The sequence below is a fragment of the Cygnus olor genome, chromosome 4 (assembly GCF_009769625.2).
Source record: "Cygnus olor isolate bCygOlo1 chromosome 4, bCygOlo1.pri.v2, whole genome shotgun sequence".
NCBI classification, from domain to species: Eukaryota; Metazoa; Chordata; class Aves; order Anseriformes; family Anatidae; genus Cygnus; species Cygnus olor.
In genome coordinates, this window is record NC_049172.1 from 69,371,559 (window position 1) to 69,387,177 (window position 15,619).

General features: G+C 45.8%; 1 protein-coding gene across 6 annotated transcripts in view; it reads right to left on the bottom strand.

Moving 5' to 3' along the window:
• The window catches only part of FGFR3 (fibroblast growth factor receptor 3), a 55,875-nt gene that overhangs the window by 15,282 nt on the left and 24,974 nt on the right, over positions 1–15,619 (bottom strand). For 3 of the 6 annotated variants that reach the window (XM_040555656.1, XM_040555655.1, XM_040555654.1), the window contains exons 4-8: positions 15,466–15,519; positions 9,338–9,507; positions 4,618–4,741; positions 3,933–4,123; positions 138–288 (exon numbers count right to left, since the gene is read on the bottom strand). In XM_040555656.1, coding sequence (XP_040411590.1) covers positions 138–288; positions 3,933–4,123; positions 4,618–4,741; positions 9,338–9,507; positions 15,466–15,519 — 690 coding nt within the window. The remainder of the gene's footprint in view (positions 1–137; positions 289–3,932; positions 4,124–4,617; positions 4,742–9,337; positions 9,508–15,465; positions 15,520–15,619) is intronic. The other 3 variants (XM_040555659.1, XM_040555658.1, XM_040555657.1) reach the window with 1 other exon arrangement.

The following is a 15,619-nucleotide window of genomic DNA, read 5'->3' on the forward strand; positions in this document are numbered from 1 at the left end:
AAAATAAGATAAAGCCATTCAGCATCAGTTGACAGGGTGTAATACAAAATGAATAGTAATTTTAATCACTAGCTTCTTAAAATGTTATAGCTCATTCTTGCAGTTGCCAGGGCCTTGGGACAGAGTCTGTGGTTTACCTGGTTTTGGTTTGCGAATGTGGAGCCAAAATGGTTTTTCGGCTATGCCTACGAAATTGTTGGCTCTACACAGATATTCTCCTTCATCTTGTTCTGTCACATTGAACAGATTTAGGTTAGCATCGGCTTCAGCGTTTTTACTGATCCAAGACTGCAGGAATAGACAGAAACCTGAACTTCAGTAAACCAAACAATACCTCCATCGAACCTATATCAGCTAGGATTGACTGTTCATGCCTATTTTCTTTCCAGCTGTAGCAACACCCCCAGCTCACCCTGTGGTGATAGACCTACCCAGGACTTGGGCGAAGAAGTCCCCAAACCACACGTAGGTGACCTCCCACCCCTTCACTGGTGTTCCTGCTGCTGGAGGCACACGTGCCATGTTTTTCTTAGAACAATTTCCCACTTCTCCATCTGACAGCAGTCAATGGCCCTACAGTTCCCTAATAACTCTGCAGACAGGAGCACCAGAGAAAGGGCTTAAGCAGAGATTTGTGTTTGCAACCGGGCTCAGCAAATACTGTTTCAATTATCAGATTCCAAAATAGAATTTGGAAACAAAATATAAGCAGGGGCGGTCTGAAACTAGCTGCTGACTTTGCCTTTCAGAAATTAGCTGTAATTTTTTCCACTGCTTATAGGAGCCTCTTCTTTACTAAATAAAGTGGCATATGTAAATCAAACAAACTTCAGGCTGTTAAGCAGGGGTTTATTTCTCTTCTTCCAAGCTGCCACAACTGCATATCAGTCTGTTCCTAAACAGTTGTTTTTATTTTGGTTGAAAACGCACACACCAAAAAAAAGCACAACTGTTTTGGGTAGCCTCAGAAGTAGCCTGGGGAAGGTCCATAAAAATATCAGCTTCAGCCCTGGAAATGAAAATAAACCAATTGCATTTCTCAGTTTTGTTCTTATGTCCTCTAGCTCCATTTCAGTGCTTTTGATTTCAGAGCCTGATCTTGCCAATGTGACTCTCAGCCCATGAAAATCAGCAGGGCTGCCAGATCTCATAGGTTATTGGAAGCCAAACCCAGAGGTGACATCAGCAAGGAGCCCTGGTGTCCACGTCTGATGGCAAACCCCTCTGGCTTTGACCTGATCTCGTCTCTGAGGCTCACACGCTGCAAGGTCTGTCTGTCCTGACCAGTGGGGAAATGTGCCTGCCTGCTGCTGCTGCCTTGTTTATAATTAAACCGGGCATGTTTCAATGCCGAACGTACAATTTAGCCTTTGACAAAGCTCGGGCACCGTGCTGCCAGCCCCCCTCCAAAACTGGAATGCATTTAGTGCTCTTCTGCAAAGAACAAGGGCTTTCCTTTGATCACAAATGAGCCTGGCTTTCAGGAGCTGACGCAGGTGATGGCTTGGTTTTGTCAGGCTGCTTAAAAAATAGGTTGAAAGTACAGCATTCAGTTTATCCATCTGGCCTGGGGTGGGTTTTGTCCCCATGATTTAGATGTGAGGGGGAATTTCACATGCTGGGCACCTCTCCTTCTCCCTTGCTCTGATGGAGACTGGGATGCTCCCCATATACAAACTGCCCCACAGCAGCTCCTAGGCGCCACAAAATCTCCTGAAGGCAGGAGGGAAGGACAGGCTGATAAAAAAGCCTTATCTCCCTGCAGGCACCATACTATGAGGCAGTGGGGAGCCCCTTCTAAAGCAGCAGAGGTCAGAAGGGCTGCTACCAGGACCCTGCTCTGGCAGCATGGCCAGGATCCTGGGTCAAAGCAACAGCACCGCACGGCACAAGGGCAACGAGTCCATACAGCCAAAGGACTGGCCCCGAGATGACAACGAGATCATCATTATTTTTGAAAAAGCAAACTAGCACGTACACCAAAAAAAAAAAAAAAATCCCTGCAAAGCTGGGCCTGATACAGCTCTGCGGAGGCCCAGTACTGGTGCACAAAAGATGCATCCCAAAATGGAAATGCTCCGTGCCCCAGTGCTGATGCAGGCATTAATACAATTCAAAGCATTCCTGATTAACCAGAAGTAGTAAATAGACGTGTGCTGGTCCTATTCAGCAAAAATAAAACCAAACAAAACTTCTGCTTTCAAACGCCTGCCTGTGCTCCCCTTCGAGGAATGCGGAGCCTTTGCCGTCCACAGAAGAGAAGGTATTTGGCAATTCTAATTACCTAGCCACCCCGGTGCCGCTCAAACGTAATTTTAAAACACTATTTATACGGACTATTTATATGTTCTTTGCCACAGCAAAATGGGAGCTTGTGCTTGTGACACAAGCCACTGTTCGCAGCGGCTCTGCAAACTTCCCAAAGGTAGCACTTTATCCCATGGGGACCACACACGGAGCTCGGAGACTATACGAGATGGCATGTGACACAGCCAGCTATTCAGAGCGTGGTACTGGGCTGTGAAACCAGGGGGAAATTCAAATATGCATAATTCAAACATATTTGGAGACACAGACAGAAAATAAGTTTTATCAACTTGCGAGAAGTGCCTGCTGCCAATCCTGAAGAACTGTCTCCAGCCATTTCTTCCAACCAATCTGTTATTTCAATCTATGTAATTATTTCCAGGGTCTCTGGCTTTTATTATCATGTATCTGGCTGAGTTACAGTTTTGTAGATGCTGTCTGATAAGTTTGTGTTTTTTTTTTAATTTCATACAAAGAGATAAAAGGGTGCGTACAGCAGGATGTGCACGGGGAATGTCCATGCAGAGGACAACCTCTGCTCAAAACTGCAGGGACAAAATCTGGTTTGAGAGACAGAAAAACTAGATTTGGCACTACATATTTTAATAAATACAATACAAACACAGGATGCCTTTAATTATTAAAAAAAAAGGGAGGGGGGGCTTAAAAGTTCAATTTGTTTTTCACTCTCTGTTCCTTACTTTTATATCTGTACTGGATCAGAAGAAACCAGACCTGCTGGCTTTGCTCTGTCTGTAAGCTGGAAGATTCCTTTCTAGAAAGCATTTTAACAAAGTGGAGTTTTACTAAGTGAGCTTTTGCTCAATAAAAAATAAACTTTCCTGAGCATGGATAATAGCAATGCTCACAAATTTTAGTGGCTGGAACAACAAGACTGTCTTGGCTCTCAGGTGCTGGTCGTTGAGCATTATTTAGCACATGTGCGCTGCAGTATGTTTACTTGGAAAAGGAAAGAATGTGTTTTAGTTGGGAGCCTTTTATTTTAGTGAGCCCTGAAAATACCTCTTTTGAAGCTGTAAAAGAGAGTTATTTTTACAAGTTTAGGTCAAATTCAATCTGACAGCTTCTCTTTTATTATGCTGCATTTCTCACAGTTGCCTCAGCCCTTACAACTACTTTGCTTATCTGTGCCACTACAGTAGTTGTGTTATCTCTGGCAAGCAGAAGAGTCTGGAACATCGACTTCAGGACATTTTTGCTGTACCCCCTCCAAAAGTAGAATATTCCACTGCACAGGCTTTAAAGGAAAGAACAATCCCAACAGGGGCTTACTCTCACTGTTTTTTCTTATAGACGTGAAACAATTACATAAAATGAAACCTGGAGCTCCCAAAAATCTGATTTAAATAATAATCACCCTTCCAGGAGCTGTGGCATTTAGCATATTCTGTCGGGAGTTTCTGGTTTGCGTTGCAGGACTAGTCTACGACTTATTTAATGAACATGGAAATGCGATCACCTCTATTCAGTGCTGATCTCTTTTGCCACAAGACAGTGGGCTTCTTTGAGAAGCATCCCCAGAATGTAGCTGCTGTCCCTGTAACACTGAGACCAAGGCAGAGGAAAGACTGCCCTGAGGGTGAAAAGAAGGAGCGAGTACCAACCTTCAGCACCGTGACGTAGGGTGTCCCATCGGGGCCGTATTTGCTGCCGTTGACTTCCACGTGTTTCAGCCACTGAATGTGAGGCTGGGCATCGCTGTAGACCTTGCAGTGAAACTCCACATTGCTCCCAACCACCACAGTCTGGTTGGCAGGGAGCCCTGCTTGCAGGATCGGTCGGTGGGGTGACCGTTCTGAAACACAGAGGAGAAGGAAATCTTAATTTACCCGTCCTTCTTCCAGCAAGGTCTCCTCTCTGCAACCTTCAGCGCTCTCGATGGGAGGGGACAATACCGCTCAGTGGTGGCAGCTTACAGTGACCTGGCAGGAGTTGTTTCAGATGGGGAATCTCCTTTGTTTTTCAGCAGAAAGGGTGCAAACTGGGATTGTCATGCCTTCCAGGTGTCATGGCCAAACAAGCCAAAGGAAGGAGAACCACCCGAGAGCAGAGGATCTCAGCCCCACTCATACCATTCCTTCTCTGGCTCCTCTCTAGACCAGCTAGGTAATTTATTGATCGCAGATCCGAGGCTGAAGTGCTGGTCAAAAGGAGGCTTCCTGTTGGCTTCAGAGGATGCATGATTCAGCCATTTGCGAAAGAAACCATGCTCCTGCTTCCTGTATCCCATCATGCGCCTGTTCAACATCACCACAGATCAGTTGTTGAGGGAAAACAGGGAAATCTCACCTAATACATCAAGCTGGTACGTGTGCCTAATATTGCCGTATTTGTTCTCCACAACGCAAGTGTAGTTTCCTCGATCTGACGGCACAACACTCTCCATCACCAGGCTCCACTGCTGGTGTCGCAACTAGAAGAAGAAATCAAACCATCAAGCCCATGGTCAAGCACTGTCATCACCAGAGCCTTCAAATCAGTGAACAGTCAGGGACCTTCTACACACTTGGCCAGCATGAACAGACCCCAGAGCTGGCCTGAACATCACAAGCACCCATTTCAAGGGTCATTAAAGGCTTAATTTGAAGAGGAATTAAGACCAGTGCATAAACAGTGCCACACTGAGATTGTAATGGGGACCTGTAGATGCTTCCACGTATGAAATCAGCTGACAGTTGCACTGATTATGGTGCCTCTCATTAGAATAATGAGTTTACAAGACATCAGCTAAGGTAGCTCCAATCTACTTGTCCCCTTTGTGAGACCACTCTGGTACACAGACTGTCAGCCCAAAACATTGCACTCTTGTCTGCAGATCTTTACCAACTGCTACATATAACATGTAAAGATAACTAGAAACAATACAGATTATACTTCTTACCCCATCTATAAGGTATTTTGTGCAACTATGCTATGGGAGCAACATGGCATGGCACCTGTCTGAACAGAAATGGTTATCTACAACTGAGTTGGCCCCCTAAATTTTCTGTCAAGAACAGTTGAGAAAACATGCCCAACCTCAAGTCCGGTCCTAGGATGCTTGGTCAGCCCTTCTCTTTCTGCCCTAAGCCTCATGCTACTTACTTTTCTGGATGGGGCTTATATCCAGAGCTATTGGTTGTGCAGTAGCAAAAGGGAAAGCACTACCCATGTCTCCAGCCTGACCCGCTGCCCTGCGCTCCCCCTGGAACGTTCGTTTCTAATGAGTGCAAAGGAAATAATGGATATGGGAAGTAAATCTTGAATTAATACAGAAAGCAACCAACACAAACAAAGATGACTTCAGGATGCATAGCATATAAAAGCTCTGCAAATCTCTGGATATTCGTTTGATGCCTTCTGCTGCCCAGAGCAGCACATTTCACTTTATTAAACATGGTGAAGGTGACTCCAAGGACACAGAAGCAGGAGATTACAATAATGCTGTGCTACAGAATGTCAAGGGCTGATGGAAAAAACAAGGGTGTAATTGCTCCTGGAGGTTTTTTGCTGCAGCAGGTGAACTCCAATATGAAGTCATTTAACCTCTTTTGCTACACATAAATTGCATCCACATGCTTTCCTTTAAAGGGCCAAGTCGCAATTAAAGCCAGAATTTTGGAAAGAGAAGGTTTGAAGCCATAGGACCAGACAGCTTAAACAACTTGCTTAGTTTCAACCCAAGCAAGCAAAAGCCATTTGACAAAGCCCCCTACTTTGTACATCCCTGGGATAGCAGTGCTGAGCACCCCACTTTTCAGACGTTGTGATTTCCTTTCATTTCAGGAGGCCGTGGCTGTTTTAAACAGCCTGCAAAGTGGTCTCGGTTGCTGCCGATGTCTGGTCAGGTCTGACTGTGCTCGTTGCCCACCCAGGGCACAGATGGAGCTCAGTGCAGAGCCAACATTTCACCTTTTGTAACGCAACAACCCACTTGGTGCAGCTCTTCAACAGCGCTGCAATTACAGGGTAACAGGAGCGGTGAGAGCTGAGGGCCTGAACCCTGGGTTCACATCTGAACATACCAGACTGTCAAGGAAGTTTGAATGCAAATTTGTGGCTGCTCAGTGGCTCATTTCCATACTGGCTTGTCTCGTAGTTTTGTTTAAAGACTTCTTTTAATCCACTCTTCAGCATTGCAAAGTATTTGCCTGTGGAACTCCAAGGAGCTACTCCAAGGAAATGGGACTCCAGACACCCGATCAACTTCCTAGTCTGAACTGTATTATAAAATCAGGTCCAAATTAGGTATTTTACTTAGCATGTCTTGTATTTACTTTCAAGGAATGTCTCATCATTGGGTTTGTGACAGGGACTTTGGACCCTGAACAAAGACATGATACTGTGGAACTGCAGGCATAAACTTGGGGAAAACTTGTTTGGGAACTTTTCTAGAAGCAACAGGGCTTTTTTTTTTTAGGTTGAGACTGGGTCTAAACTTAAAGGATAATAAAAAGGGATGTTCCCAAGTATGGATAATTGCTGTACTTGATCAAACACTAGAAACAAGAAGTGACTTAGTGCAGACATTAATCAAGTCGGTGAGATACTGGAAGTCCCTCTGGTTTATTTGGTGTTGTCATTCTTGGCTTCTTGTGAAACAAACATTTGCAGACACACTTGGAAACTCAGTCGGTGTTTGCCAGACTGGTATGTGCAATGGTCTGGGGAAGGGATAATCCCCTATCTCCCCTCCCCCTCAATCTTCCCTTCTAGGGTCATTTAACACAAACAGGCTTACGATATTAGGGATTCCAACACGGATTTAACCATTAATGCTCTTTGGGAAATTTCATATGATAAGTCATATGAATTTCTTCTCTCTACCAGTTAAGGATGAACTGTAAGAAGATCAGTTTAGCCTGGGCCTTCTCTTTACCCTGCCCTTCTCTCTTGCAGACTTTACAAAGGGCTCTGACAATCACATAGGATCTAAATGCCATTTGCGAGAGGCAGAAGTGGAACAGTGGTCAGCTTTCATCTGCTGACCACAGTCCTTTCACAATCAATGTTTAAACTCTTCCGCACACTGAGAACAAATGAGAAAATTCCCAGCTCAAAGATTTCTGGGTTAAGACCAGATCTTGAGATGAAGCAAGCCAACCAAACTCTGCCAGATCTGGATCTTGCCCATTCTTTTCAAGCTGCCTAATCCTGTTATGAAGCTAAGTTGTAACAGGGAATTTAAATCTTAAATACATGAAATAGTGAAGAGGTTTTCGATTGCTTTTTCTGGTTCAAATCTTGGTTGATATCTATCAGTATTATTTATATTGGATGAGATTTACATTAGACTACTTACATCTAACCGTGGCTCAAGAGCAAAAGCGAGCAAATAAGAGAAGGAAAATTACAGAGAGAGAAAGATGTCTTTATATCAGGAAAGGGACAAAGAACTATACCTAGACAGACAGAGAGTTTAAACCAATCTTGCTGTAATTGGCCTGACGTTGCCTTCAACAGCACTTTAAGCATTGGCTTGTTGCTGGAAGGTGCCCCTAGAGAAACAAAGCACAGCGATGCCAAAGACTCACTACTGTGTTGCAGAGGATGAAATGTGTCAATTTAAACTCAAGGATAGATTAAAACCACCGGGAAGTGGGTAGGGGAATTGCTTTCAGCTTTAGATTTTATTCTGCAAGCATAATTTAGTGCAGCTGATGTCACATAGTCTTGTAAAAAGCAGTTCAAACAGCGCACGCAAGCCTGAAAACATTTCATGATGATCCTTACAGCGTGCAATTAGTAAAAGATGCTTGTGCTTTGTAACTGTTATCTGCTGTAAGACTGTTTACAGACAGGAGTCTTTTCTCTCCTTAAATTTTCAGATCTAAAAGCAAGTGTGTCCTCAGCCTCATCCAGGCTGGAACGGGGACAGGGCTGAGGAGGGACCTTCAAAGGCTTCTCTGAAACAACCACAATAGGCTCTTTCAGGAACAGGCCTGAGCTAACAGGAAAGCAACAGCCCAAAAGCAGCGGGGAGGGAAGACTTTTTCAAATCCTTTTCTGGTTTCTGGAGCCCTGCACGCTCCGCATGCCTAGCCCCCTTTCACAGCATTACAGATGTGGTAGGCATCAGCACAGAGCTATTTAAGGTACTGATGAAGGTGTCTTTTGAAAAACCACCTTCTTTCCTCACCAGCAGCCCAGGGAGACGCCAGGGCTGGCAGAGTGCAGGCTGAAAATGCCTGCTCAGGAGTCCTTCCTGCTGCTCTGGTATTGTTCTAACCTGCTACTGCCAGCTTTATGCTCCCCAGATATGTTTGATCGTGACCTCAAGGGGACAAAGGAACAACAACAACAACAAAATCAGAGCAGCAGATTTTCTTGTTAAAGTCCTCTCATTTGTCATGTACAGTAGCACAGAAACTTCTAGATAATTTGGTCATTTGAGTGCACTTTTGGTGTCCACTTGAGCAAGAACATTTTCCAGAACACACTTGAGCAAGAACATTTTTCAGAACACCTTATGGTAGAAAGGGAAGAGGGAGAAGGAAGAAGCCAAGGAGCAGATGCTATTACTCTCAAAACAGGGTAATCCAACACTTGACCAAGGGTCAATGATTTATACCACAAGAATGTTAATGACCACCAACACAGCAGTCCAGCTCTTTGGTGAGGACCTTCCCACACCTTCAAACAACACAGAGTCATTTTTCCTTGAAAGCTGGGAGTAGCTATGGCTTGGTCATGCACATCTGAATGCACTGGGCTGATTTCCAGAAGTTAGGAGTATTATTACTTTCTCGTTGCTGTCCACAACGCACCCATAAACTCAGCCTCTTTTCTACCTAAGCCCTGAATGGCCAATATAGACAAACTCAGAGGGAATTAAGCCCTGAATCCCAATGGACAGCAGCCCTATCTAACACTTTGGTGTCGAGCAATTGCTTGGACTGCCAGAAACATCCCCATTCCTGTGAAGCTGGGACCACGCTCTTACATGTACCAACGTTAATTACAGTGAAATACAATTTCCTCCAGTCAGTAGAAAACTTGACAAAGTCACAGATCCAAACCGAGGCCTTACCTTGATGCCCCCAATCCTATGCTCTCCCTTGAACTCTTTGCCGTTCTTCAGCCAGTAGATGGAGGGAGTTGGGTTGCCACCCGCCGGACATCGGAAGCGAACGGTGTTGGCGGCGGGAACTGCCAGCAGCTTCTTCTCCATCTTATCTGGCCGGGTCCAGAAGGGGACACCTGAGAAAAAGAACAAGCTGAACAGGCCCGTTTCTGCTGCAGAGGATATCAGCTGGTGAGCAGATGCATTTGAGGAGGCTTTGGCATGTGCGGAGTGACAGTTAAATTGCTACCTGCTGCAGTTAAGATAAATGACACAGAAATGCTTTCCAGCTAAATGACTCTTATAGACGTAGACAGGGTGTTTGCATTTTAGGTTTGTGATGAAAAGTTCATGACCAGGTTCTTGTCTTGGTAATGCCGGTATAAGTCTAGAGTAGCTGCTCTTAAATCAGCAGGGAGAGCTATCCCAGATCAGGGTGAGGGTTTGGCCTCAGTGTGTAAAAAGATACAGATGTACCTTTGGGACAATAGTAGTCAAGAAGCATGAACAGCAGAAAGATGTTGGAACTGTAAAAAAATGCTGATGGGCCAGTAAGGGAGCAGAGAAAAAGTATTAGCTGAGTGCTTTGGAAAATTTTGCTCCTCAGTGAGCACAAACATAGTGCAGCCTCCTTAAGGGAAGGAAAGGAAAAAAAGACAGTGCCAAACTGGTTTATCATGTTTATGTTCTTAAAGTTCAAGTGATTTTAGTTTTAAAGATTCATGTTACCTTTGAACAGGGATAAGTTTTAAAATACCAGTGTTAGCATGAGATACTTTTTATAATCTGCCTTAAGTACAGCAATGTTTCTTGGCATCATTACAAACATTACATATTAACTCCAAATTAAGGCAGCAGCGGCAGCAAACTTATTATTCTGGAAAGAAAGAAAGAGAAAGTTCTAAAAACAAGCCTCCCAAGCTTTCATTTCTGCTTAAGGAAACACTGCAGAGCTGCACTCAGGCTGCTTGCCCTACCAGCTCCATGCCCTGCACCGAGGCTGAAGGGAGATGGGGGCACACGGTGTGTGCTTAGGAAAATAGCAAAGAGGAGGCCAAGGAGTGTAGCCAGTGCATGGGAAGGAAGCACCCACCAACACAGAGTACCCAAACCCACTGGCTGAAGAGCCCTGCGTGCTTCTGGCCAAGACAAACCGAAGGTGCTGGTCCTGAAAGACCTGTCTTGGAAAACATGGCAGCCACCAAAGCTGCTGGGAGAGCATCGCTGCCAGCCTCTCCCGCAGTGGTGAAGATCACAGAATCACAGAATGGTTTGGGTTGGAAGGGACCCTAAAGTGCATCCTATTCCAACTCTCTGCCATGGGCAGGGACACCTTCCACCAGACCAGGTTGCCCAAAGCCCCATCCAGCCGGGCCTTGAGCACTTCCAGGGATGAGGGGCTCAGAAACACCACTCAGGATCACAGCTCCACCTCAGTGATGCCTCTGTAGCCCCTTCCTCTTCATTACAAGGGTGTACAAGGTTTTCCCTCTCCTTTCAAGCCTCTCGGAGCTGCACCCGAGCTGTTCCCTCTCTCCAGCATTCACCAGCGCAGTCGGCCCTGACATGTCTGGTTCCTACCTGCTCCAGGTAGGGCAGTGGTGACCCCATCTTGCTTTAAAAACCACAGACCAGACACAAAAGTGCAACACAAACATTGCTCAGACAGAAACACGTCACAGCACTCTGTATTCCCAGGGTAGCACGAGGATTATGGGTTTTGAAGGCATTTGATAAGCACAGCCAGGCAGGCCTAGCACAACGAAGCAGGCCCGATGGAGAGTTTTACATCGTCTGCCTCCAATTAGGAGTGGCCTCCTCTCTTCCCAGCTGGAAATTCAATATTCAATTTTAATGACACATCCCAGGCAGGTGGGAAACAAGCGGGCATTCGCCTGTTTGCTTCTGCAGAACCGGGATTTCCCTCATTTGTCGTAACGTAAGCCTGGGTTTAGAGAAGAGCCGAGAGGATGCTGGCAAGCACCAACACCCAGCCCTTCCAGCGGATTCCCCCCTGCCCTGCAAGTATTACAAGGACAATTACAGCAAACACAGAGCAAAATATTGCCTTGGATCCACCCGCACAAAGAGGGGATTTTTTTTGACAGCCCTTGGGGAGGGGTCACAGAGGGGGCTGCTTCTGCTGGGATGAATCCCATAGATGTTTGGTGGCAAAGCTCACTGCCGTGCAACCCACCTCCGCAGCTCAAAGGGTTCAAGGGCTCTTCAGTTCATGGCATTTCAGCTCCAGAGACTTTGCAGGCAGGCTCATATGGCTCACCTAAAGCATGCACCATTTTAGCACCTGCTAACGCACTCCACGTGGCCTGGTTTCCCTTTGGTGTCTGGGTGCGTTGCTGCTGCATCTCATGCTTTCACACCTCTGCAGCTGGATGGCTGGACACAGGTGCCTCAGTAGTGTCACAGCCTTTCCAGGGGGCAAAAATCAATATTAAGGCCTTGCATCTGCCCTCAAAATGCCTTGCACAACGTGCTGTGACTCCTGTCAGTCAGCTCCATGTATCAGAGGAATGTGGTGCTCACCCGTGGCATGTATACCTAGGCATCTTTTAAAAAAACAAAACTGTTTAAGGATCTTTTCTTGCTGGGCTCACACCAGAGAGGTGTGCAGCTGGCAGAAACGAAAGCAAAAGGAGTCCATGCAACTGTGCTCCTGCAAAATTCCAGGTGAAACAAAGCTTGCTGTGAACAAACTGCACATCTGGGGTGGGCCTCAAATACTGCATGATAACATGGGCTAAACGGGAGCAGCCATTCACTTTCCAATATCTTAGAAAAACAGCCAAGACCTGCATGTCTCACACACCCGGACTTCCTGAGGACTTCACATACTTTTCCTGGGACTGAGGAGAGGGCTCAGAGAGAGGCCAGGCACTGCCAGAAAAGTCCCCACGTGTCGCTGCAGAGAAGGGCAGCTCTATAACCTGCTGCTTGTTTTCCTGAGTATCTGGGGATATCCTCCATATGGAGCAAAAGCAGGATGCGCTCCTCCATCCTGCTGTTAGAAAGGGCTGCTTCCCTGAGTGCATCCCCTCCGTTTGGGTGCTCTCCCATGCGACTCGGGGCTTGGCACCCTGGGCTAACATGCCAAGCATCCAACAACCAGGGCATCACGCACAGCGAACTGGAACTGGAAAAAATGTGTCCGTGCATTCAAAATGGTGACTTTGTTCTCACGCTCAGGAGTGGCGAACAAAAACATCAGCGCTTTTGGTTTACTGTGCCCTCTGAGTCCCTTCATTACCACTTTTTAAAGGAGTGAAATTTTTTGCTCAACTCTTCTGTTCACACAAAGCTTGCAAAGCTCCAGAGAGTTTTGGGAGTGAGGAAGGATGAAAGACAGCAAAAAAAAAAATTCAGAGCCACTCTCTCTAAATTAATTAAAAGCAATGATTCTGCATGTGCAGGTGTGAAAAAAGGGATCCGCAAACACTGTTGCCGGCCCTTTCCCATCATCGAGCACTAAGCCTGACCGTCCGTTTTGTTTGTCAAAGACACCGGCCACCCATCCGCCTGGAATGACCAATTAAAAAACTGAGAGCGATACTTGGAATAATTAATACAGCCGAGCGCTCATTTAGCAATTAGGAGCTGCCACAAAATTCTGCAGCAGACAGAATCGACTCTAATTGTGTAATTTCCCCAGCTGACACCTCCGAGTACACAGCCAGATTTAACTGGAGATTATAGGGGCTCTTTGAAGGTGCTGGGGCTACGCAGCAGGGGCTCCAAACAAACAGATACAGAGGAGTAGGGAGCACTGGGGCAGAAGAGCACTGTGTGAAAAGGGAGTTTGGTTTTTGTTCTGGGGCCAGGAAAAACAGCTGTAGAGAACAGAGGTACTGGAAAGCCTCTTTTTGCAAAGGCGGATCGCAGTTCGTGACAAGGCTGCAACAAATGGGATGATGATTTGAAGCTGCTGAGGTTCCTCTTTCTTCTCTTTGGCCACCCATCTCTAAGGGATGCTGTCTCCACGCTCTCCAAGGGCTTCTGGGCCAAATACTTCGTTTCTGCTAGGTGAAACTTCTTCTCATCCCCCAGCTTTGATATTTCCAGCTTGGGTTTCAACAATCTTGGGTGAAATCTCCAAAATTAATGAGATTGGCTTCAAACTCATACCACTACTACTGTTGTCTCTCCAAGTCCCTCTCTGTAAATATGAGGCTTAAAAACTCTTGAACAACACAAGCAAGCCAGAAAATTCACATAGCATCACAAGGGGCCTGGAGAAATTATTACTCAGTGATGTACAAAACGTGGCAACACGCAGTAAGGCAGTCCTGGACACATTATCTCCCTCTGCATAAGAACAACTCTTAGTTGTATTTTGCTTTTGCGTGAGAGGCATGTTTATTGCTCTCAGTGCTCTAACTCCTGACTGTGGGCATGTCTGATGGGCAGGCAATGGCTCGCACACCTCATTAGGGTACTTTTTGCCACAAGAAATGGAGGACACAGGCATTTGAGCAGTCCACAGGACATGGCACCAGCTATACCCACGCATCCTGCTCGGGATGGTTGAGCAGCCCTTGTCCCCAGTGAGATGTCCCAGTGGTGGTGCCGCTGGGGTTAATACACAGCTCCCCACACTCAACAGAAGATCTGCCAATGTTAACTTGGGGGGTCCGACATTAAACAAAGCAACATAAAGTACATTCATGTCACCGCACACCACGAGGCTTCATCGCTCTGGCATTTGAAGCTAATCAACTGTTTTTAAAGCAAAAGAGAATCCAACTTTTTATAGCAAGACCTTTAAGCAAAGCCAGTGGTTACCTTCGGGTCTAAAAAAAGAGACAGCCTTGAAGTCAAGAAGACCCAGAATACAGGCTATAAATACATGTGGCAAAACGTGTGTTTTCCCTCTCCGTGAAGAAAAACGTGTCTTTCTGTACCATAAAACAGCCCGTGTTTTGTGATACCTGTTGCTAAGAGATGAAGTTTACTACAAACCACATTAAAAAAAGCACAGAGCGATTAATTGTGCTCATCAGAAGTTGCTCTGTAGCAAGAGCAAACCCTGACCAAAACTGACCCTTCCCATGTCTCCAGCAGGCTTCAACAGGCATCGGGAGCGCTGAGCACCTCTGCAAAGGTGCTCTTCAACGTGCGGGATCCAGCCCGTAATTAGAAGCTATCAGAAAACCACTAACTGCTGCCGATGGGTTGCCTGGCACTACACCTCACAATTACTGTCCACATACTGCACGACACAGCGGCACAAATTTATTACAGTGGGAGACCTGTTTTAAAGAGTCCTCCAACGCTATGGGCAGAAGAAATTTTCCAGTCATGTTGAACTTCTGCCAACGTACATAGCTGATTTGGAGTTCAAATGCAAGACATTTATTTATTAAAAACACATATGCACAGGCAGCTCGCTTTGCAGAAATATAAAGAGCATAATAAAACACAACACTAACGCCTATGAAGCACGTAATGATCCTGATTAATGATATTGCACTTAAAGAAACAAGCACTGGGATTGAAAGAGACTCAGTGTAAAAAGCACTGAGGCTCTGTTCTGGGGCTCCCTTCCCCATGCGAGTTAAAGAAAAAGCCAGGAAAGCCAAAGGGGTTGCTCCTGCTTACGGCAGCAGTAAATTTGGTGCTTGGCTAGCATGAATTTTATTCTCCGAGCTGCCTCTGCCTCCAGCCAAGATGCTTGTAAGGACCAGAATTAAACCTGCTAAAAATAAAGCAGGCTAAGGTTTGCGACGTGTAACTGCAAGGTGTAACTTCAGCACAGTGAAAAAAGCAATGACAGAGAGGGCTTGGATGGATTCTACCTGCAAGGAGAATTTATAGCTAGAGTTCGTCAAGTCAAACTCACAGAATCAAGCATCTGAAAAATCAAATATCAGTAAGATACTGGAGCAGCTCTACCACTCTGGCATCTATTTCTAAATTTCTGCTGCCTGGTGCAAAGAGTTTGCACCCCTGTCCTAAGGACACCAATTTCAATGTGACAAAGAGCTGCCGTCAGTCTAGGCATATACCCAGGTGAGCTACTCCACATGGCAGCCACATCTCTTTTAAAGGAAAGATCTCTGTATCTCATAAAAACAAATTACCTGTATCTTCTGACTCATCATCGTCATCTTCATCATCACCTGAGGAAGGCGAATCTAGGAGGAGAAGAGGAAAGAAATGAAGCAGAAAAAAGATGGCACATGGGGATACTGCATTGGATGAGGCTGCTGGTGCCAGTCCTCTAGTGAGGGAGGA